This window comes from Xyrauchen texanus, chromosome 17, assembly GCF_025860055.1.
Source record: "Xyrauchen texanus isolate HMW12.3.18 chromosome 17, RBS_HiC_50CHRs, whole genome shotgun sequence".
Lineage (NCBI taxonomy): Eukaryota > Metazoa > Chordata > Actinopteri > Cypriniformes > Catostomidae > Xyrauchen > Xyrauchen texanus.
Genome location: NC_068292.1, coordinates 20,986,254 through 21,010,185, shown reverse-complemented (window position 1 = coordinate 21,010,185; position 23,932 = coordinate 20,986,254). Strand labels below are relative to the sequence as shown.

At 41.8% G+C, this 23,932-nt stretch overlaps 1 protein-coding gene across 2 annotated transcripts in view; it reads right to left on the bottom strand.

The window, feature by feature from the left end:
* Nucleotides 1-23,932, bottom strand: part of LOC127658093 (ephrin type-B receptor 5-like) — a 66,547-nt gene that overhangs the window by 28,988 nt on the left and 13,627 nt on the right. For both annotated transcript variants that reach the window (XM_052147191.1, XM_052147192.1), the window contains exons 2-5: nt 18,344-18,408; nt 8,407-8,679; nt 5,721-5,884; nt 752-1,047 (exon numbers count right to left, since the gene is read on the bottom strand). In XM_052147191.1, the coding sequence (XP_052003151.1) occupies nt 752-1,047; nt 5,721-5,884; nt 8,407-8,679; nt 18,344-18,408 (798 nt within the window). The remainder of the gene's footprint in view (nt 1-751; nt 1,048-5,720; nt 5,885-8,406; nt 8,680-18,343; nt 18,409-23,932) is intronic.

The following is a 23,932-nucleotide window of genomic DNA, read 5'->3' as shown; positions in this document are numbered from 1 at the left end:
CGTCTAAACCGAGCCTGCTGCCATCCCCAAATCGCCTCCATCGCCAGGCGAGTCATCCTCAATCCCGTGCGAAGAAGGAGCAACGATGCGGTGGGCGGCTGGAGTGGCATTCCTCTTTAACAAGGAAAGCCGCGACCGCAAAGTTGCCATGGTGAGGTTCTCTCATTGAGAACATGAACCATCCACAAATGCTGCCTCGGTGTGATCACTGCCCAGACACACAAGGCAGCACCTGTGACCATCAGGAGCGGAGAGAAATCGACCGCATCCAGAAACTACACAGGGGTGGAAGGGCATCTTTATAAAGAAGCGTCCTGAAATGGACATTCAATGCCAGCCGTGTATTTGTTCTTTTAGAGAAAATAAACTCTTTTACAAATATTCTCTTTTAGCAGTGCTGTCAAAGCACGCAGGGGCAAGCTGCTTTGCTGTGCAGAGAAGGAGAAAGCCACTGATATGCGCCTTAAGATCCAACAGCGTAAGCTCTGCAGAGGTGAGTGGAACAGAAAGTGATCTCAGCTCGCTGATCGCACAACCGCTAGGCTCCTAAGAAGAAATCTGAATGGACAGATGCATAATGCCCTCCTTTTATACCCGTATGTCCGGGGGAGGGACATGCAAATTCTTCACTCGACACAACGTCGAAGTGAGCGACAGACGGGGAATAGAGAACTAGATCCAGTTGAATAATACTTTCCCTATATTAGTGTAATGTACAGAATCAATGTGACAACATGTTTTGTTAACTCACCCAGACAGGCTGAGCCATTATGGTTGGGCTCATATCCCACGTCACACATACATCCTCCAACAGGAACCAGCCATTCACCTTCAGTGTTACAGTGCATTCTCGGTGCTGTTCCACCCTGTGATTGGCTATGAGGTACACAAGTCCCAGTTACTGGAACCAGAGAAGTTGGCTCCGCCCCTGAGGGTGTGGCTGGGTAGAAGGCCAGGTAGCGACTAGTTGCTGGGCAGTTGCGATAAAATATTGAAACACCCATGAGCGATACACATGCTCCACTGTCTACTATTGCTAACACAAACCTGAAATAGATGGAAAGCAGTAGAGGGACAAAAAGAGTGATACAAATATGAAAAGATGGAAAAAATAGACAACAAGTTTAGCAGCCAGCAAAAGAGGCCATTCACACAAAACGTGCTTTTTTGCTTCCGAACTTGCTGTTTTTCAAATGTTTTTCTATGTAAGCATGAGCTAGACAAAAGTCTTTTTGCGGCACGTCTTGCTATTTTTTCATGATGCAGTTTTTTAGACACTCTGTCAAGTTAAAAAGAGCGGTTAAAAATGCCTCTCAAAACCTGCATTGTGCTCTATTTGTAACACTGTGTCTAGTTTTTATTAGCATAAGAACACGTTCGGCATGAACGGCCCCAGGTCACTCTATGTATCTGCAATCTTGGGGTATGCATATTCTATTTACAGCCACATATATGATTCATCTAATCAAAATGGATTACAATCAGATCAACTAGTACCACGCTATATGCAATTATTACATAATTGATGAAATTATGCTAATGCTGGGCAGTGAAATTTTGCTGCATTTAATGTGTCACATAAGAACTAAACCCAAAAAGCTATAATGGCTAAAACCGCTTGACAAATATGGAACAAAAGGAAATAGGTGTTATGTTCTGCATTCTCTTTGTCATATTTGGGCTCCCGTAGTTCCGTTTGTGAGGAGTTTATGTTCAGGATGTGGCCTAAACAGCCAGATGCATTTACACTTGGGTGAGTCACATCTTCTATGGCTATGTGTTATGAGTTCACTGGTTCATATAGTCCTGGAGTGCATTAAGGTAAACATATTTGGCGTGCTTTCCATAACGGAGGGGCTCAAGCACAGGGCTAGTCTTGAACTCTGAGACCCCCCCCCCCGGGCTATCTTACTAAAGCAAGATATATATATATTTTGATACAGTTGGTATAGGTGTTATGAAATATAAAGTTTAAGATGGGGAGGTGGAGGGATGCCGGAAGAATAGTCACCGGTGCGAGGGAAGCAGCCACTTATATATCCTTAGGATATGATTGGCAGGCCTTAATGAACAAGCCTCTCCCAAACATCTTGGAGAGCATTTCTGTTTGGTCTTTTTAAAACCTCATTTAGTGACCAATTGTATATCCCATGTTCCCCGTTGTGTCGAAGAAGCGACACTAGGGGTCTCTCTTGAGCGCAGAATATGCCTCTGATCTATGTAAAAAGGCCAATGAGAAGTTGGCAGACAGTATTTGCATACCCCACCCTGGGACATATGGGTATAAAGGCAGGGAAATATGTCTAGTTCATTCAGACATTTTCTTCAGAGCCAATGGTCGTGTATGCAGTTAGCTGCGAGTCACACACCTGTTCCTCTTCCTCTGAGCTGATTCTGCTGTTGGATCTACAGTGTTGGATTCAACCGGGCTTTGCACAAACTCATGTTCAAAATGCTCACGCAAAAACACACCTTAACTTTTGTCCGGCATCTAGATTGATTCGCAGCGGTAGACCTGAAGGACGCGTACTTCCACGTATCAATTGTGCCTCAACACGACCCTTCATACGGTCCGTGTTCGACGGCCAGGCGTAGCAGTACAAAGTCCTCCCCTGCGGCATGTCCCTGTCCCCTCGCGTCTTTATGAAAGTTGCAGAGGCAGCCCTTGCCCCGCTCAGAGAAGCATCCGCATACTCAACTACCTCGATGACTGGCTCATCCTGGCCCACTCCTGAGAGTTATGCGCTCACAGGGACCAGGTGCTCAGGCACCTCAGCTGTTTGGGGCTTCAGGTCAACTGGGAAAAGAGCAAGCTCACCCTGGTTCAGAGGATCTCTTTTTGGCATGGAGTTAGACTCAGTCTCAATGTCAGCGCGCCTCACCCACGAGCACGCATAGTCAGTGATGGAATGCCTCGCCGCCTTCAGGCCGGGCACAGCGGTCCCTTTAAAACTTTTCCAGAGGCTCCTGGAGCATATAGCATCCTCCGCGGTGGTTGCGCCACTGGGGTTGATGCATATGAGACTGCTTCAGCACTGGCTCCAGACTCGAGTCCCGAGACGAGCATGGTGCCGCGACACGCACCGTGTGATGGTCACCCCCGCCTGCTGCCAAACAATCAGACCCTGTTGTACAGTTGTTCACTGTATTCTTTGCCCTGCAGAGGTTTCTCCAGTTAGTTCGGGACAAACACTTCTTGATCAGGTCAGACAGCACCACCGCGGTGGTGGCGTACATAAATCGCCTAGGCGGCGTATGCTCCAGCTAAATGTCACAACTCGCCCGTCATCTCCTCCTTTGGAGCCAGCAGCGAATCAACTCACATCCCGGACAACCTCAATGTGGTAGCTGATGCGCTGTCACGACAACGCTTGCTCAGTGGAGAGTGGAGGCTTCACCCCTAGTCAGTTCAGCTGATTTGGGAACAGTTCGGCAAGGCTCAGGTAGACCTGTTCACCTCCCTCGAAACCTCCCATTGCCCGCTCTGGTATGCCAAAACAGAGGCTCACCTCGGGGCAGATGCACTGGCACACAGATGGCCCTCTGTGAGCCTTCTTGCACAGGTGCTGTGCAAGGTCAGGGAGGATGAGGAACAAGTCACCCTAGTGGCTCCCTACTGGTCCACCCGAGCTTGGTTCTCGGACCTCGTACTCCTCACGACAGCCCCTCCCTGGCAAATTCCCCTGAGGAAGGACCTTCTTTCTCTGGGACAGGGCACGCTCTGGCATCTGCACCCAGACCTCTGGAACCTCCACGTCTGGCCCCTGGATGGGACATGGAAGATCTAGCTGATCTACCACCTGCTGTCGTAGACACAATCAACCAAGCCAGAGCTCCCTCTACCAGACAAATTTACACCCTGAAGTGGTGCTTGTTCGTGAATTGGTGTTCTTCTCGGGCTGAAGACCCACAGAGGTGTGCAGATAGGTCAGTGCACTTATTTCTGCAGGAGAGGTTGGAGGGGAGGCTGTCCCCTTCCACTTCGAAGGTGTATGTAGCTGCTATCGTGGCCCACCACGACACAATAGACGGCAAGCCTTTGGGTAAGCATGACATAATTATCAGGTTCCTAAGAGGCGCCCGGAGGTTAAATCCCTCCCGGCCAAGCCTGTTCCCCTCCTGGAATCTCTCAGTGGTCCTCTCGGGCCTTCAGAGACCTCCCTTTGAGCTGCTAGAATCAGTTGGACTCAGGTCCCTCTCCCTGAAGATGGCCCTGCTGATCGCGCTTGCCTCCATCAAGAAGATCGGGGACTGGAAGCGATGTCCCGGGAGGAGGCAGACTCAGCCCCTTCTCTGCTGTGTCCGGTGTGTGCTTTGCATACCTACTTGGACCGCACACAGAGCTTTAGACGTTCTGAGCAGCTCTTTGTCTGCTTTGGTGGACAGCGGAAAGGGAACGCTGCAACAGGCAACACCTAATACCTTTGCGAGATTCTACAATCTCCGGGTTGAGTCAGTATCGTCCCATGTTTTCTCAGGTCCAAAAAGGTAGAACTCGGTACAGTTCCCTCGGCCGAGTTAAAACTGTGCGCTTTCTCTCCCAGGAGATCCCACCCATTTGGATCCCTGGATGATTCCTCCCTAGCCCTTTGGGTCCGCAGTTCAGCGGAGGAACTCGCCGACCCAATCCACTGCGGGTACTTAATCTACCCTGTACTGGAATAGGTGCTCCACAGCTCAGAACTCCTACATGGACTCTGTGTATTTTCCACAGTACGGTCCCCTTACGAGCGGACCCGCGTCTCCCTTGGGCAGTTCCCACTGCCCCCTGGTCACGTGTTTGTAGCAACTCCCCCCTCCGGAGAGGTGGGATCTACCACCGCGCCACTTTCAACGTCGCCTAAAAACCGGGAAAAACAGGAAACCAGGTAAGACCGCCTTCCCAAAATGTGTGTAAAGGCCCCAGGCGTTTGGCTCTATGCGAGAAACATAGAGAGAAAAGAGGCCCGGCTAGGCTCTTCCCGTTCCCAGGTTGGCAAGCGTCGCCTTGTTCCCCTGTCTAGGGTAACCAGAAGGATTCCGACAACTTTTTTGGGGCATTGGGTATTGGGTAGTGGGCATTGGTATGTGCAGTCTGATACAGCTGTTCGCTTTTGCACGTCAAGTAGCTGCCCGCTCCTGTGTCAGCAGTACACGTACACGGCTCAGCGCATGGCATGGACCCCTAGCGTCACTTCTTCGAAAAAAACGCTGAAGTGAGCGACAGTAATCGATGTATGTGCGTATGTAACCTCCAGGGAACGAGACATTGTGTCCTCCCGGCCACGTCGCTGAGCAGAGCCGCTGTTGTGGTCGGACCATTTCCGGCTCCTCAGAAAAATCCTGAATGAACTAGACGTATTTCCCCACCTTTATACCCGTATGTCCGGGGGCAGGGTATGCAAATACTGTCTGCCAACTTGTCATTGGCCTTTTTTCATAGATCAGAGGCATATTCTGCGCTCAAGAGAGACCCCTAGTGTCTCTTCTTTGACACAATGTCTCGTTCCCTTCATCAGGGAACGGAGGTTACATACGTAACGGAGGTTACATTTGTAAAAGACGTTTTCATATTCAAACCATATCAAGGCAAATATTAACACTGTGGCTGGTATTTGCTCAGTTGAATTTCCTGATCCTGGGTGACCACATTCAGCGGCAAGCTCATTTCATATGCACACAGTGACCCCAATTCATGAAATGTTTTAGGGAGACAGAGAAAAAGCAAAACGTAATCGTACCCTTTGAGTGTGAGAGGAGCAAAGCTGCGGGTTTTGACGTTGATGCGCCGTGTGCTTTCAGATTTGTATTGGTGAGGTAGACTGGGCTCCACACGGCTGAAACTCTTGTCCGCTGCGATTGTGTCAATCTTCACCCAGCCCTCTCTCGACTCCCCACTGGAAGGCTGCAACAGTAAGAGAAAGACTGAGAGACTTGTACATTTTTAAGTTTTCTCATATTACATTTTTCTGGGGACTATTTATGGTGCGTTAGCACTGCATTTAAAACATTAACTAAGAGTGGGCAAAAATGAAGAAATGACAAGTGCCTTACATAACAGAGATGTTGTGAGGCTTGCCAAAGTATGAGAAACAGTATTTTCTTTACACAACAATGGATATATCCCTTTCACAGCCTATAAATGGCATATTTAGAGTTGACTCTGCATATTAAGCTGGGATACGAGAAATCATTATAAACATTAAAAAGATTACACACATCAGTACACATCAGATTGGAGATAATCATTATTTTCTTTGACTTAAGCATTGAAAGATATATTTCTAGTTTTGGTATTTTACATTAATATACAGTATTTTTCATTGGAAGCCTCCAGGCTTATGACAGTATCATGTAGGCTTCGTCTTGCCTTTTTCTTGAGTGATGTATCTGGGGAAATGTACTTCATACAATATACAATCATTTGAAGAGCATGTGGGTCTTATTTTCTTTGAAAACTAATCCCATGGATCCTCAGGCTCCTCCATAACAAAGATTCAAAGTGTGTTTTAGTGAGTCAAACAAAACAAAACAAAACAATGCAAGACAGAATGCTGCCAGATTTCTTCATTTGATGCCTGTGTGTAGGTAGGACAAGATATACAAGAAAGCAATGTTTTATAAAAAAAGACTAACACACTCATGTTGGCTTTATGATGCTTATACTCTCCTGCAGAAATATAATAACTTGAAAGTAAGACTTAGAGAACTGTAGATAACTGAAGTTCTGTGCCCTGAGGTTTAAAAAACAAACAGGGCCTCAGGATACCTCCTGGTACTTTTCCAGAGTATGGTATGCTTTGTCCTTTAAACAAAAAACAAACAAACAAAAAAACATGAGAGGCCCAAATCCCAAGTTTGTGGAGAGAACTACTAGATGTCCTCATTTGGGGACAGTGGAACTGTGAAATTTTAAATAACACTAAGCTATAGAAAGACTGATTTTTTTTTATCAAATTGTTTATGTTTCCAGGGGGTGTTGGTGGTTTATGTTTTTAAGACATTACAGACATTACAGCTGATTTCTGTAAAGCTGCTTTGGAACAATGTGTATTGGGAAAACCACAAATAAAAAACTCTGAAATAAAAAATATTTGACTGACAACAATTTTTTTTTCTACTTTGGAAACAAAATCTCAATGTTCTCTCTTTGCACTGTGAAACAAACAAGTAATAGTCAGTGCTGAAGCATTTGACCAATTAGCATCATTAATTCTGAAAGTCATGGCCAGCATCCATCACTGCCAACTGTGTGAAAAGAAAATATTTGCATTATAAATTCTGAATTTATGAACTGATTACCATTGCCCCATGTCTACCATCTATCTGTGGTCATTGGGTTTAACAGCGTGATAAATCGATTACATTTTAAAAATTGCACATTGGATGAAATTAGAGACTCATTAATTAAAAAATAGTCATTTGACTCAAACCGGTTTCAATGTAAAAACTTAATGAGGTTTCATACAAGGTGTATTTTTGTTGCCATTTCTCCCAAAGACAAACTCCACTCTGATCGCTGTGATTTAGTCACATGACTCGGTGCATCGAAAGTTTAACTCTTTAATGACAGCCCAGAGTGTCCTGAACTGAGATCAGTTGAGTGAGGTCAAATGAAATTAAATTATGCATAGCATATAGCAAAGACAAAACAAGAGGAAGTGGGGTCGCACGAGGCTATATGTACATTTGGGTGGAAAGTGCATCCGGTAGGACAATGGTTAAAGGAATAGTTCACCCAGAACTAAAAATTCTGCCATTATTTACTCACCCTCATTTCGGTCCTAAGCTGTATTATTTTATTTTCACCATATAATGAAAGTTCATTATTTCAAACTCCAAAAAAGACAACAAAAAATAAACTCCAAAAAACAGACGGTAAATCCACAGTAAAAGTAAAGGTAACTCATGCACTATTCTCCTGTTTAAATATAAATATTAAATATGCCATCATGTTAATAAAATCTTCACCGGTTCTTGTGTCATGATGTCATGAATATTTTGTTTACGAGACACCAAAAAAAAACCATTGAGGTTTGAGGTTATTGACGTGTCACCATATTTGATTTGGATGCTGTTTACATTCATTGTATGGCAAAAAGTTGTGTGAAGATTGTGTTTAAAGTCTTTAGAGCAATAATAGGGTGAATTAATAATGACAGAATTGTCATTTTTTTCGCTTTAAGCTTGTGTATATCATAGTTAAGTTTGTGGCAATCATTATAAATTAGGGCACATCCCTTACACTCCTAAACATTTTCTTTTTCATGATCTATGTTTTTTGGAGATAATAATAAGATCATATTCTGCTTGAAAATTTCTCACACAAAAATTTAGTTTAGTGCAATAACACTTTTCAATCCTACTTTAATCCCATTAAAATCAACTTCCCCTGCCTTGAATGAGTTATAATCCCTCATCCCTCACCTCAGCTGCCCAGGTTCTCTTGAGCTCTCTCTGGGAGTCAGCCTGTTTGTAGTACAGTGTCAGTGTCTCCCTGCACATTGGGGAGGGGGAACGTAGACTGGCACAGTCACGGACTGAGAAGCGTAGGGTCACAAAGATCCGTGGAGCTGACTGCCGATACAGGAAGGGTGTGGCCAGCCAGTTGTCTTGGAGACGAGGGTTCTGATTGACATTGCAGACTTCAAAGGTACGCATGAGTTTCCCCTTGTCGTCTAACACGCTCACCTCGTCCCACTGGAAAACATGAGAGAGGGAAATCAGCCATTACTACAGTACTACAACATTTCTGATACTCTTTTAAAAATATAAACATATTTTTAAATATCAGATGTACAATATATAGATAAAGGAATTTTGTTTATCACCCAAAAATGAAAATATGATCATCATTTACTCACCCTCATGTCATTTCAAACCTGAATGATTTCCATTGTTCTGGAGACCATGAAAGAAGATGTTGGGCAGAATGTTCATTCTGCTATTTTCCATACAATGAAAGTGAATTGTAAGCAGGGGCTGTCAGACCAAAAAAGCACCATGATAGAACCATAACATTAGTCCATATGTGGAATGTTATATATGAAGTTTCCTGAAGTGATACAATAGCTTTGTCTGATGAACAGACTAAAATGTAAATAATAATTTACCGAAAATATTTAACAATGTCTCAAAACAACTCATAATCATTTGATTGAAATGGTGAAATCCTAAGATGTCGTATGAAAAGTTACAACTTTTAATCCAACCAGTCAACAAACAGATTTTTAAACCGCTACAATACAGGCATCAAATTTGAGCTTGCCTACTATAAAAGCACTTTATTTTAGGAAAGGAAACATCTGTGAACAAACTTGGTTTCGGATAAGGTTTTGGATAAGGGGTTAAACTATATGGTTAGATTAGGGTAAGGGGTTAAGATAAGGTCAAAATCCTAATAACAATATCCGTTGGTTCTTTTTGATTTCTCAGTGGGAGTTAAAGAGGCCATATTATGCTCATAATTTTATTTTGGGGGGTCTACTAGAACAGGTTTACATGCTTTTAATGTTGAAAAATCACAAAATGGATCTCATACTGTACATTTCTTTTCCCTGTTCTTCATTCTTTGGCTGAAATGCTATGATTTACCTCCTGTCTCTTTAAAGCCCCTCTTTCCGAAAAGCCCAGTGTACTCTGATTGGTCAGCTGGCCTAGTCTGTTGTGATTGGTCAACCACATAGAACGTGTGTCGGAAATGTAATGCCCCTTGCCATAACTGAGTTTCAGCTCCAGAGCTTCGTGAGCAGCTCTGTAAACACTATTGTAACTATGGTAACAGTGGCATCGTTTTTTGCCATACCAGTTTGAGCCAGAGTCCAATAATGAAAGTTTAGAAGAACAAGCTGATCGACCCAAACCACCTTCACAAGCTCGACTTGAGCTGGACATTTCACAGTGGTAAGTTTTAATTTTATAGCTTTCTTACAAGTACACTGTTGATTATTGTGAACCTAACAAAGCTTCAAGTAAAAGACACGTAGTGCATCTAATTAGGTCATCTTTTGCTGGAATGGGTGTATCTATGAACAGAGAACAGAGGCTTACTCCCTCATTGTGCATTAGAGGGTTAGTGAGCAAGTTAGCCATGGACTACCATGGATAGTAGTCGTAACAATACAGCTTGTAATTATATAATTATTAGGGCTGTTGATTTAACGCGTTAATTCAGATTAATTTAACAAAAAATAATGCGTTCAAAAATTAACAACATTAATCGCAATGCGACCGAATTGAATTCTGTAGCCATTTTCTACTGTTCTTAGGACCCACATGGAAATACCTGGCAGAAGTTTCCACGCTGCCAGGTTCTCTGAGATGGGTATTAATTTTGACATTTCCTGTTGAGGGGATGTCGAGTGTTCCGCAACCTGGACTAAGGCAGGAAGCAGCGGTACACCCAACATTTCGCTGGAAGCCTCTAACTCCCGAAACACCAGAGGCATGCGGCAAGGAAGAAACTGCCGAATGCTTCCTTGTGATTTTTCGCCTCCTGGAACCTGGTGATAACTATATTCATATCGTCCCCAAATAAACCAGAAGGCGAAACCAGGGCATCAAGAAGGAAAACATTGTCCTTATCTTTGATGCCCGATAGGTAGAGCCATAAGTGTCTCTCCATGCTGACTAAAGCAGACATAGACCGGCCAATGGCATGAGCCGTCTGCTTGGTTGCACGGAGAGATGGATCTGTGGCTCGACGAAGCTCGGAGAAAGCCTCGTCATCGAGCGTGGCACCCGCACTCAGGTCCCTCAGCAGATCAGCCTGGTATGCCTGTAACACTGTCATAGTGTGCAGGGCAGCACCAGCCTGACCTGCTGCCTGATAAGCCTTCCCGACTAGCATGGAGGTAGTCCTGCACGGCTTTGTGGGGAGAGAGGGTTTCTTTAACGATGATGCAGATACCGGCGAGAGATAACCCGCAAGTGTCTCTTCAACCGGTGGCATCACCAAATACCCCCGTGTCTCAGCACCCACGATAGTCAAATATATCGACGTCGAGGGCACGTAGATACGGGAAGTATAACATTTCCTCCATGAACGAGAGAGCTCGTCATGGAGGTCATCAAATAAGGGAAGGAACTGATGAGGAGTTCCCTTCCCCTGGATACCAGACAGAAATCTGTCCTCCAACTTGGAGCGTTTGGGGGGTCTCTTGTTCGCGTGGCCAGTCTAATTGAAGCCTGGCCACCGCACGAGTAATCACCTCGAGTAATTCCTCCGATGATTTACTATCATGCCCGGAATGCTCGAATGGTGGTGGGTAACTCGAAGTCCGCAGACTAAAGAGATTCAAGGTCCCCTTCATGAACTGAAGAGGTGCCGGAGCGCGCTTCAGGATCACGGGAAGGACCAGCTGGGTCTGGGTAGCGTCACTCGCTCCTCAGCCAGATCCATATGAGAGCCCCACGATTGAAGTGTGGGCGCCGACTCTCGCATTTTGACCGAGAGCAGATCGCAATGCTCGCACCCACCCCACCCCAACGCGAGAGCAGCATGCTCTTCCCCCAAAAATACAAAGCAAAACGAATGTGTGTCCCTCTCAGCCATAGAGCATAGACAAGGGAACACACATCGCTTGCTCTGTCTTTCAGTCATTTTCTCTTTTTCTTTTTTTTTCTTTTTTTTTTGAGAAAGAAGAGAAAGTTATCTGTGCACTGCCTAACAAAATCTAACTCTTAGCAGAGGAAAGTAGAAAGGTTTCTGACAGGCTCATAAAGCACACACACACAGAGTGATGTGAAGCCAAAAGATCTGACGATGTACCTGTGACACATCTATTTATAGCCCTGCTACAGGTGCATCCAATGATGTCACTGGCAGAGTCTATAAATTCCGGTCAATGTTCATTGACGTGTTGCACACATATTCACAGCTCTGTCATACGTAAAGTTGTTCCCAAAGCGCTACACCCTTGAACCCTTGAACAGCAGAACAACACAAACATGCGTTACGTTCTTGCGTTCAAAACACTTGATGGAGCGCAAATCCGAATAAGGGATCTTAAGATATATATATATAAAAAAAAATAAAAAAAAATATATATATTAAAATTAAAAGATAACTATGTATCATTATTTCATCATTATATATTGAATTATATTTACAGTGAGGAAAATAAGTATTTGAACACCCTGCTATTTTGCAAGTTCTCCCACTTAGAAATCATGGAGGGGTCTGAAATTGTCATCGTAGGTGCATGTCCACTGTGAGAGACATAATCAAAAAAAAAAAAATCCAGAAATCACAATATATGATTTTTTAACTATTTATTTGTATGATACAGCTGCAAATAAGTATTTGAACACCTGTCTATCAGCTAGAATTCTGACCCTCAAAGACCTGTTAGTCTGCCTTTAAAATGTCCACCTCCACTCCATTTATTATCCTAAATTAGATGCACCTGTTTGAGGTCGTTAGCTGCATAAAGACACCTGTCCACCCCATACAATCAGTAAGAATCCAACTACTAACATGGCCAAGACCAAAGAGCTGTCCAAAGACACTAGAGACAAAATTGTACACCTCCACAAGGCTGGAAAGGGCTACGGGAAATTGCCAAGCAGCTTGGTGAAAAAAGGTCCACTGTTGGAGCAATCATTAGAAAATGGAAGAAGCTAAACATGACTGTCAATCTCCCTCGGACTGGGGCTCCATGCAAGATCTCACCTCGTGGGGTCTCAATGATCCTAAGAAAGGTGAGAAATCAGCCCAGAACTACACGGGAGGAGCTGGTCAATGACCTGAAAAGAGCTGGGACCACCGCTTCCAAGGTTACTGTTGGTAATACACTAAGACGCCATGGTTTGAAATCATGCATGGCACGGAAGGTTCCCCGAGCACATGTCAAGGCTCGTCTTAAGTTTGCCAATGACCATTTGGATGATCCAGAGGAGTCATGGGAGAAAGTCATGTGGTCAGATGAGACCAAAATAGAACTTTTTGGTCATAATTCCACTAACCGTGTTTGGAGGAAGAAGAATGATGAGTACCATCCCAAGAACACCATCCCTACTGTGAAGCATGGGGGTGGCAGCATCATGCTTTGGGGGTGTTTTTCTGCACATGGGACAGGGCGACTGCACTGTATTAAGGAGAGGATGACCGGGGCCATGTATTGCGAGATTTTGGGGAACAACCTCCTTCCCTCAGTTAGAGCACTGAAGATGGGTCGAGGCTGGGTCTTCCAACATGACAATGACCCGAAGCACACAGCCAGGATAACCAAGGAGTGGCTCTGTAAGAAGCATATCAAGGTTCTGGCGTGGCCTAGCCAGTCTCCAGACCTAAACCCAATAGAGAATCTTTGGAGGGAGCACAAACTCCGTGTTTCTCAGCGACAGCCCAGAAACCTGACTGATCTAGAGAAGATCTGTGTGGAGGAGTGGGCCAAAATCCCTCCTGCAGTGTGTGCAAACCTGGTGAAAAACTACAGGAAACGTTTGACCTCTGTAATTGCAAACAAAGGCTACTGTACCAAATATTAACATTGATTTTCTCAGGTGTTCAAATACTTATTTGCAGCTGTATCATACAAATAAATAGTTAAAAAATCATACATTGTGATTTCTGGATTTTTTTTTTAGATTATGTCTCTCACAGTGGACATGCACCTACGATGACAATTTCAGACCCCTCCATGATTTCTAAGTGGGAGAACTTGCAAAATAGCAGGGTGTTCAAATACTTATTTTCCTCACTGTATATGATGGGCTTTCTCAGCAAATATTTGTATATGCGATTAATCGTGATTAATTAATCGGGATACCATGTAATAAATTTGATTAAAAATTGTAATCGATAGACAGCCCTAATAATTATATAACACTCTTGAGATCAACCATTTTGTTACATGGTTTTAGGTAAAAGCCGGTCCACAGCTGAATAGTAAACTCTTACGAAAAAACAAAAACTTTACATAGCAAGTCAGCAGAGTGCTACCATGGACTGCAGATGTAAAATGTAATAATTACCGTTTGTAAAAAATAAATCCATCTCCACACTTGATCAATATTCATGATAGTTAGAACAACAAACAATCTGCATGATTCTACACAATTGTAGCTAAAAGTGGGCCTGCAGCTGATTAGCAAAACTATTTCAACACTATAACATTAGCTATCAGGTTAGAAGAGGCCTACAGTTGTGCACTGGGTGTACACCATAGCTAAAACACAAAACTTTCAAGCTTTGTCGGCAGTGTCGCACGTGGAGAAGTCCCCGTGGTAGGTCTTACCCAGAGGGGAGGAGCTCTACAATCAAGGTGACCGGTGGAAGAGTTAACTCTGCCCAAGGAAGTCACGGTTTTACCAATGCGGAAACCGTCTTGTGGATGATACATCACATGGGGTTACATACAGGCAACCAGCACATGTGGAGCACCTACCCCAGTACAATGGCCTATTTAGCACATGTAATGGGCCGGCATTGAGTTTCTCTACCAACTCGCCTGCCACAGGACTAAGGAGGAAGGACATCCAGGGTCCTCGTCTTTGTGAAAATGACTGGGGGGTTAAAGAGCACGTCTCCACCTCCAGGAGGGGCAAGACACTATGCACAAGTGGTACACCCAGCCAGTTGTCCCGCAAACGTACCTGTTCGCACCTGACATCATACAGGGTGAAACCAGCTCAACTAGGAGATTGTAGAACCTTGCAAAGGTGTTGGTTGTTGCCAGCCCACTGCTCTGCAGATATCTGCTAAAAACTGAGCCCAGGAGGCTGCCACACTTCTAGTAGAGTGTGCTCACCAGACCGGACACAGCAATGGCAAGGCTGGGTGTCCCTCCTCCTGGGGCAGCGCTTACAAGTTCACCACTTGATCCCTAAATGGGGTCGTGGGAACCTTGGGCACATAGCCCAGTCGGGGTCTGAGGACCATGTAAGAGTATTCTGGACTGAACTCCAGGCACGTGTCTCTGACAGAGAACACCCGCACTGCCAACACGAGGCAGTTCATCTGCCAACACATTTGTGGCCCTGTCCAGGAGCCGGTGGCTCCAGCCACACTCGGAGGTGTCTGTCATAACCACAACGTGCCTGGACACCTGCACTAATGGTACCCCTGCCCGCAGAAATGCAAGGTCTGTCCAGGAGCTGAACAAGTGGCGGCAGATTGGCGTGATGGACATGCGATGTGCTCCGCGGTGCCATGTACATCTCGGGACTTCAGTCCGAAGTCAGTGCTGAAGCGGTCTCATATGCATCAACCCGAGGAAGCCATATGCCAGAAGCCTCTGAAATTGCTTCAGTGGAACCGCCGTTCTCTGCCTGAACAATTTCAGGCAGTTCAGCACTGACTGCACATGCTCGCTCATGAGGCACGCCATCATAGATACTGAGTCTAACTCCATCCCAAGAAATGAGGTGCTCTGAACCGGGTAGAGCTTGCTCTTTTCCCAGTTGACTCAAAGCCCCAAAAGGCTGAGGTGCTTGAGCACCAGGTCCCTGTGTACACACAACAAGTCACGAGAGTGAGCTAGAATTAGCCAGTCATCGAGATATCCGAGTTAAGGATGCGGATGCCCAATTCCCTTAGCGGGGCAAGAGCTGCCTCCTTGACTTTCTTGAAGACGCGAGGGGACAGGGACAGACCAAAGGGGAGGACTTTGTACTGGCATGCCTGGCCCTCGAAAGCAAACCGCAGAAAGGGCCTCTATTGAGGTAAACCAGAGACTTGAAAGTAAGCGTCCTTCAGGTATATCCTTCTGGAGAAGGACCGCGATCTCGTTGAACCCAGGCGGACGCCTGGCAATTGGAATCGCATTGCCATGTCAGACGGTCCTGGTCAGCCACCGCGATGGGTTGGAAAGCGAAAGCCACGCCTCCAAGCTCTGGGCCGTGGTCCAAGAGCACATGAGACAGCGATCGTGGCTGTCGGAAGTGGAGAGGTAAAGAACGCAACCAGGAAATACACACAGATGGAAGGGCATCTTTAAAAAGACACTCTGTCAGTGCCACACTTTTATTAGGAAATATACTCTTTTATTAGGAAGAATATACTCTTTTAGCCACTGAAGCTCCCATGAGTGTTCTCTGCACTTTACCGTTGCACGAGGGGGAGAAACTGCTGTAATGCGCCATAAATCCAACAGCTTACACAAGAGGTGAATGGATCGGTAGAGGAATTTAGCTCACTCCGAAGAAAAAATCTGAAAGAGTGCCCATTTTATTCTCATATGTCTGGGGGAGTGGCATGCAAATTCCACTTGTCGATTCCCATTGGCCTTTTCTCAAATATCCAAGGTGTTTGGGGCTCCCAAGAGCAACCCTTAGTGTCACTACATCAACACAATGTCAAGTGAGTGACAGAAAGTGAACTCAATTTGTCATTACAACATGTCATGAGACAAGGATTGAAAATATTCCCTTCCACCATAGCTTTCAAATCTCATTTGTGCAATTTGAATATGCATATATTGATGATTGGTTACAAGACACATGAGAATCAATGCCGTTTGGCACCATTGACATCAAACCTGGTGTGAGAAATCTTGATGAACACTTGAATATTTAAATATTTAATAAACTACCTAAAAACGCTCCTCACACAAGCTATTATATGACTTTAAAAGACTTGTAATAAAGCATACAAGTCTGTAGTGCACAAGAATGGACTACTCTTATGGTACTTTGCTTTTGTCGTTTTTGGATCTTGACAGTCCTTGGTCCCCATTCAATGTATGGAAATAAGCAGTGTCATACATGAGTGTGTGTAAATGATGATAGAATTGTAATTATGAGTGAATTATCCCTTTAAAAGAGCCTACTCTCAATGGTGAAAATTGAAAGAAATAGTAAATATTGGAGTGATATAGAGAAGAAAATGCAATGTTAGCAAAGCTGTTGTGTGTTTATGGGATTCACATCAACAGATCTGAACCCATATATCTGTGAAAAAGTGTATTATACCTTTTTTTGGGGGGATGGGGGGGTAGTAACAGATTGGATCAGAAAAATGCCACTGCGAGAGATACACAATGTAAAAATAACACAGAAGCACACACAGACATACACACACACACACACACACACACCCTGACTCACAGGAAGGCGGCAAACAACTGTCACACTGAGAAAGGGAGAGGATGAAGAAAATAAATACAAACAGACAGAATGACTAAAGAGGAGAAAGAGAGAGAAATACTGGCTTAAAAACCGAACAGTAAAGGACTGCTCGAATATTAAGAGAGAGAGATTTAAGAAAGTGTCAATATACATTGTGAGATACATTTTGTCAGGTAACCTAAAAATGTGGTAACAAAAAAGGATATTTTTGTAATATGACTGAATCAACTGGACTAAATTAGGTTACACTCAAAAAACTTTAATGAAAAAAACCAAGATAGGATGAACAGCTTGAGAGAAACAGAAGATGAGTGAAGGGGAGCAGGTATTCAGTAAAGCAGAGACGGATAGATTAACAATAATATAGACAGGACGACTGACAGAAAGAGGGAGAGAGAGAGAGATGAATGTGAAGATGAAGGGAAGTGAGGACTGAGTTCAGTACTACTCAATAGGTTCAACGGCCCAGAGCTTCTCAGGGCCACAGAGACATCAGATATCACGCTCGAGATGCCATCAAATACACACATGAAAGGATGAAGGAATTGAGAGAGGGAAGGTTTAATATGTCCAATTTCCTGTCCTTTCAATGAGGTGGGATTAAAGGAGAAAGTACACACTCACAATCACAATCTCTAACCCATTGAACACCAACACACAAGTAAGAGGTCATCATGTACAATCAATAACATCAGAATACGCTAAAGTATGATTGTATTCTCCACCATATGTATTTACTGGAACCTATGTTCTGTTCTGTCTAAGCCATGAATTTGAATGCATTTTTAATGAATACATTTTAATTTGATCTGAGATGGGCATTAAAATTACACTTAACTTTGAAGTATCAGATTAATACATTCTGACTTTTCACAATCTGAACTATAAATTAAATTTCAGCTTGAGTTCCTGCTTTGAATGTCCTACATAAAACATTTTTAAATTACACATAATTTGTGATATAAAACATGAATAAATGCAATACATTTTTACATTATTTTTCATTCTGTTATAGTATTTTAAAGGGTTTTTGTGGGGGTCAAACAGAAACAGCTTAACTAGAATTGAGGCCAGTCATATTTCTGCTTCACATTTAAGCTTCAATAATATCCATCTACTGGGATTGATTAGGTCAGAGCAACATATTTAAAGAATTTGGTTAATTTTAAAACAATTTTTACATCGTTGGGGTCTCTGGAACCCCAATCTTAAAAACTGTAATGTCAATCTCAATAGAACATGAGGGTTAAATTGCAGTAAATGTGTGCTGCCTAATCTACTGCATGAATCTTACCCCTGTATCTGGATACGTTGTCCAGCCAAGTTCAGCGGTAGACTCAGTAGTATCCAGCAGCATAACTGATGGAGGCAGACAGGGACAGAAAGGGGGAGACAGAGAGATGGACAAAAATAGACAATGAAAGAGGAGTTAATTAGTTATGTTTATATTTTTGGCATTATTTTTTATAAATTAAATAATATTATATTTCATCTATATTTGCGTCCAAAAATCTGTGTGAGAACAGACAGTGAAATATGCTTATATTTTGCATCTCATTTAATAGATATTCCTAACAATTATGGAGCTAGAACAATGACTTAAATATTTGATATACAGGGGCGGCAGTGGCTCAGTTGGTAGAGCGGGTTGGCCACTAATCGCAGGGTTGTTGGTTCAAATCCTGGCCCACGTGACTCCACATGCTGAAGTGTCCTTAGGCAAGACACTGAACCCCAAGTTGCGCCCAATGGCAGGCTAGCACTTAGCAGGGTGGCTCTTTTACCATTTAAATATCTGCAATTTGTTCATTTGAATTTAAGACATGTGACATTTAACAAAACTGATGATTTTTGTGGTCTATTTTACAAATTTGTGATTGTAAATCCCAAATTTTTTTTTTATGTTTTAGTGGTGGAATTAGCTGTATACATTCAGATTGTCAAAAATTTTACAGCGAATTCCACCTTCAAAAATTAAAAACAAAAAAACCAAAAAATCTAGTATTCATATATAGTATATGTTTTTTTTTTCTTCAAGTTAAAATAAAGTTAGGCCTACTTAACATGACTAAATTTACTACATTTGACCAACAAATGTCTTTTTTTTAAGATTAAATAAAAGAGAAATTTATATTTTAAGGTAACAGTTGAACATTTTACAATGTAACTATTTATGTGAAAAGTTCAGTAAAAAAAATTTAATTGAAAGAAAAATATTTTTCTGTTCATATGATTTTGAATCTGAGATTTTCAATATGGACATTTGGACCTCACTGAATGTAAAAAGAAGAGCACAAATTATAGGAGAGGCCCTCCAGAAAAATGTGTCCTCAAAAACACTAGCTAAACAACACACACAACACTGCAAGGCATCTGTCACTTTCCCATTTGACAAATGCACCATGAGCAAAACAGCTGTCAAAATACAGTGTCTTATCCCATCATATCAGGATTTCCCTGACATTCATCTAATGAACTGTGTATCACTGAGTGAGAGAAAAGAGAAATAACAGAAGAGAGGTATTTCATATCATAAATAGAGGTCCATCATACTGTTTACAAGTGAATAATTTCTGAAATGTTTCATGTTTAAATAATACCACATATTTTTCAAGATGAGGGCATGAGCTGTAGCTCCTCTAGGTAGCATGAAATGGGCCAAGCCCTCATCTAAAGACCTTAAAATCCCACAAACTAAACTGAGCAAATAGAAATACGCATCTGCACATTCTCACAGAAGGCAGAAATCACACACACACACACACACACACACACACACACACACACACACACACACACACACACGTAGTGTTTCCATGTTTTATGGGGACTTTCCATAGACATAATGGTTTTTATACTGTACAAACTTTATATTCTATCCCCTAAACCTAACCCCACCCCTAAACCTAACCCTCACAGAAAACTTTGTGCATTTTTACATTTTCAAAAAACATAATTTAGTATGATTTATAAGCTGTTTTCCTCATGGGGACCGACAAAATGTCCCCACAAGGTCAAAAATTTCGGGTTTTACTATCCTTATGGGGACATTTGGTCCCCACAAAGTGATAAATACACGCTCACACACACAGACACACACACACACACTCCATAGACTTCCAAGCATTTTATGGATTTTTTACAGATCTAACGATAATTTATATTCCCTAACCCTAAGCCTAAACTTAAACCTCACTGAAAACATTTTGCATATTTACATTTTCAAAAAAAAAAAACATAGTTTAGTATGTTTAATAAGGGCATCACAAGGTAGGTGATCTCAGGTTTTACTATCCTTGTGATGACATTTGGTCCACACAATGTAGTATAACCATGTACATACACACACACACACAAATATACTGAGGATGAGAGTGTTTTTAATTCTTTCTCCCCCTCCCTCTTCAATTTGCCCTTAAAACCACGAAACTGATATTATTCTGTGGCTTACACTAAATCCACCCCTCTCCTACCTCTCTCTTGTGCGTAAACAGATTTTTTTTAAAGATTATGCTCACAGATGGGGACCCCACAAATCTCTCCACCAATCCATCATTTTCTGTCTCTCGCTATTTGGTTCGTATCCATCTACTCTTTTCTTCTTGAAGACTTGGTGATGTCTTTATGGTTGGGATTTGGGAGAGCTTTAGTGTTTTTTACTTTAGGAGACAGCAAACATGAAAAGAGGACACTTTTATAACTGTTTTGGAAATCTTCTGCTTTTAAAGGATTAAACCCTTATAGTGAAACTTTGTTAATGGTCAAACAGGACAGAGACAGTCGGCTATAATGCAAAACATACAGTGGAGTCTAAGAGTCTAAATGCTAATATTTGCATTTTTCTCATTGAATACAACATTTCTCATGACAAATTAAAAAATCTTCTTAATAATTTGACTGATCAGCTGAATGGAAAAATATACATGTATTTGAACATTTCTTAGAATTTGGTGTGTGGGCCGTAAGCTTTAAAGAGAACATGCACTCAAGTTGGCATGGACTGAACAAGTTTATGCAAAACCTGATTATCTACGTTATCTAGAATGATTTGAGAATGTTCCAAAGGGCATCTTATGTGCTTTAATGGATACAAGGAGATCTGACTTTTTATACAAAGTTGTTAACATGTTAAAGATCATAAATATGATTACATTTCATTAGTAATCTAGATATAGTACCAAATCTGAAATATTTTTCAAATGGATAACTTTTCTTTGTTTTAAAGTTTATAGAATCCCATTTTTTCAATATGGTCTCAGACTCATTGACTCCAGTGTACCTAGAATAAAACTAGGCCAAAAAATGTCCAGTAAATATATGTAATTCTAAATATTCCACTTTTAAAATTATTTATTGTAATTCAAACTGTTTTGCAATTAGTACATGCTAGTTATGCCAAATGATAGAATACCCACAAGAAAAATACTACAAACACTTCCACACTTACTATCACAATTAACAAGGCATTATTCACAAAGTTGAATCATTACTTCATGCACGCACATACTCAAGCACACATACACAGTTTTATAAGCACGCACTCAGCAAGACATAAGCACACAGACACACAAATGCACACCATTAATCTTTGACCCTAAACAATAATTTCTGATGATCCTTCTATATATGAATAAATATATATATATATATTATTTTGTATTTTTATTTATTATTATTTGACACATTCAAGTGTGCACACAAATACATAGAGTGACACACAGTGCTTAACATTCTCTACCTTCTGACCTCATTCGAAATAAGATTACTTTTACTATAATAAATCACACTCCTTGTTTGTGGCATTGTAGATGTAAGTTAAATACAATACGTATGGACTGATCAGGTGGAAAAATGCAATTACGTAAATGTATAATGACACTGAAATGAAACCATGCATGCATAGGAGAATCATGGACAATCTACCATGAAATTGTAAGCTCATGGTTTGTTAACTAACATTTAACACATATGTTTATATGTGGGAGAGCATCTGCCTCTTACTTGACAAACCAGCATAATCAAGCTAAATAAAGATTACATAAAAATGTGTGGCATTTAACATAAAAGTCAACTACATCTATGCTTCTAAAAGGCTCTAAGGCACTATTAATAACCATCCAAATTAATGTATTATTTATTACAGATATCAGACCTTCAGGAGAGAATCAATTATTAGCTGTCTTAAGTGCTAAAAGAATCTAAAACTCCAAAATTGTCTGATGTACACATTCACACACAGATGACCATGAGGACAGCTCGAGGTGCCACAGTGGGTAGAATACTGTCTCTCCATCTGTAATTGTGGAATGAACAGAGCTAACAGGGAAGTCAATGAAACACACAGGTTAGTTTTATGATAATATTTGCTTGTTATGAAGCTTTAAATCGAGTCACCATCATCTGCCATTTTCTCAAAAAGACAGAGTGGGATTTTATTCATTGATTCATTTAATGCATCTCCTTTTGTGCTCAACAGAAGAAAGATCATACAGGTTTGGAACTACATGGGGGTAAGTAAATTATGACAGAATGATCATTTTTGGTGAACTATCCCTTTAAATCAGACTATCTAAGTAGCACTTAATTCACCACCTTATATATTTTTGTATTACACTGATGACATGATAATGTTAGCTATGCATTATAGTGTAATTAGATTAGATGCCCAAAACTATTTTAGAATTATAAACAGATCAGATATTACAAATTTAATTTTCAGCCTCACTGAAAACCTTTATGTGCTCCTTTATAAAGCAGATTTATCAATACAGGCTTATACAGGCCTTGCTGGTAAATAGGGATTACAATCTCACATTCTCTTGAATAAAATATTTTCTACAGCAGTGGTATGTCAACAAGATTAAATCTGTTTACCCTTTCAGTCTATTACTTTCTAATCTGCGTGGTTGGAAATATTAGACCACTATACTTAACAAAAATAGGTGAGAATCGGTTTTGATCTCATTCTTCCCAGTTTAAAATGGTTTCATCTAAGGCTCTCCCTTACATTATTTGTTCCTCACTGTAATTAAAACTGGATGACTTGAACTCCTAAATAGCTTCTGAGACAGCCTGTGACCCTGAACGTGGACACGAATAATGTGCCGATCTGCACTCAGTGAGTCCATTGTCATCCATAACAGGAGTGATGGGAATGTTTGCACACTGATGGAAGCAAAAACTGCTGTGTGGGCCAAACCAAGTAAGTGCTAGAGTAATGCACTCCACTGACATGTCATTCTTATTCCTGTGCCACACACACACACACACTGTCCCCTCACTCTTTCTCTCGGTCCCCCCTCTTTTTGTGTTTATTATTAAACAGGAAAGTGACAGAAGGGCCCTGTTAGGGTTTAAACACAGAGATACATTTAGTTACATTATTGATGTGAGAGAGAGGAAGAGAGAGACAATGTTTGTTTAAAAAGCTGTGACAGGAGCACTGAAAAAAGAGAAACAAGCATCTAGCGACAGAGAGTGTGACAAAGGACAAGAGAGAGGGTAAAGAGATAAGAAGATGCATTGATTTTTTTGGCATATACTGTTTTAAAGGGATAGTTCACCCAAAAATGAACATAATTATTTCACTCACTTTTATATCATTCCAAACATGTATAACAGTGTCTTTCTTGCATGGAACATTAAAGGATGTATCTACAGTACTCTACAGAAAAAGTATGCATATTGTCAAAATTGAGTTGGGACTGAAATTGGGTCGCTATACTCAGATTCAGTGAAAACAGACTGTGAAAAATGCAGGTAACTGCATTTTTTACTCTTTTGGCGTAGTTATTGCATTTTGCATTTGCAGGGCAGTACTGTTGCAGAATGTCCAAGCTGCTCTTTTCCATACAATGACAGTGAGTGGTGATCATGACTAAGG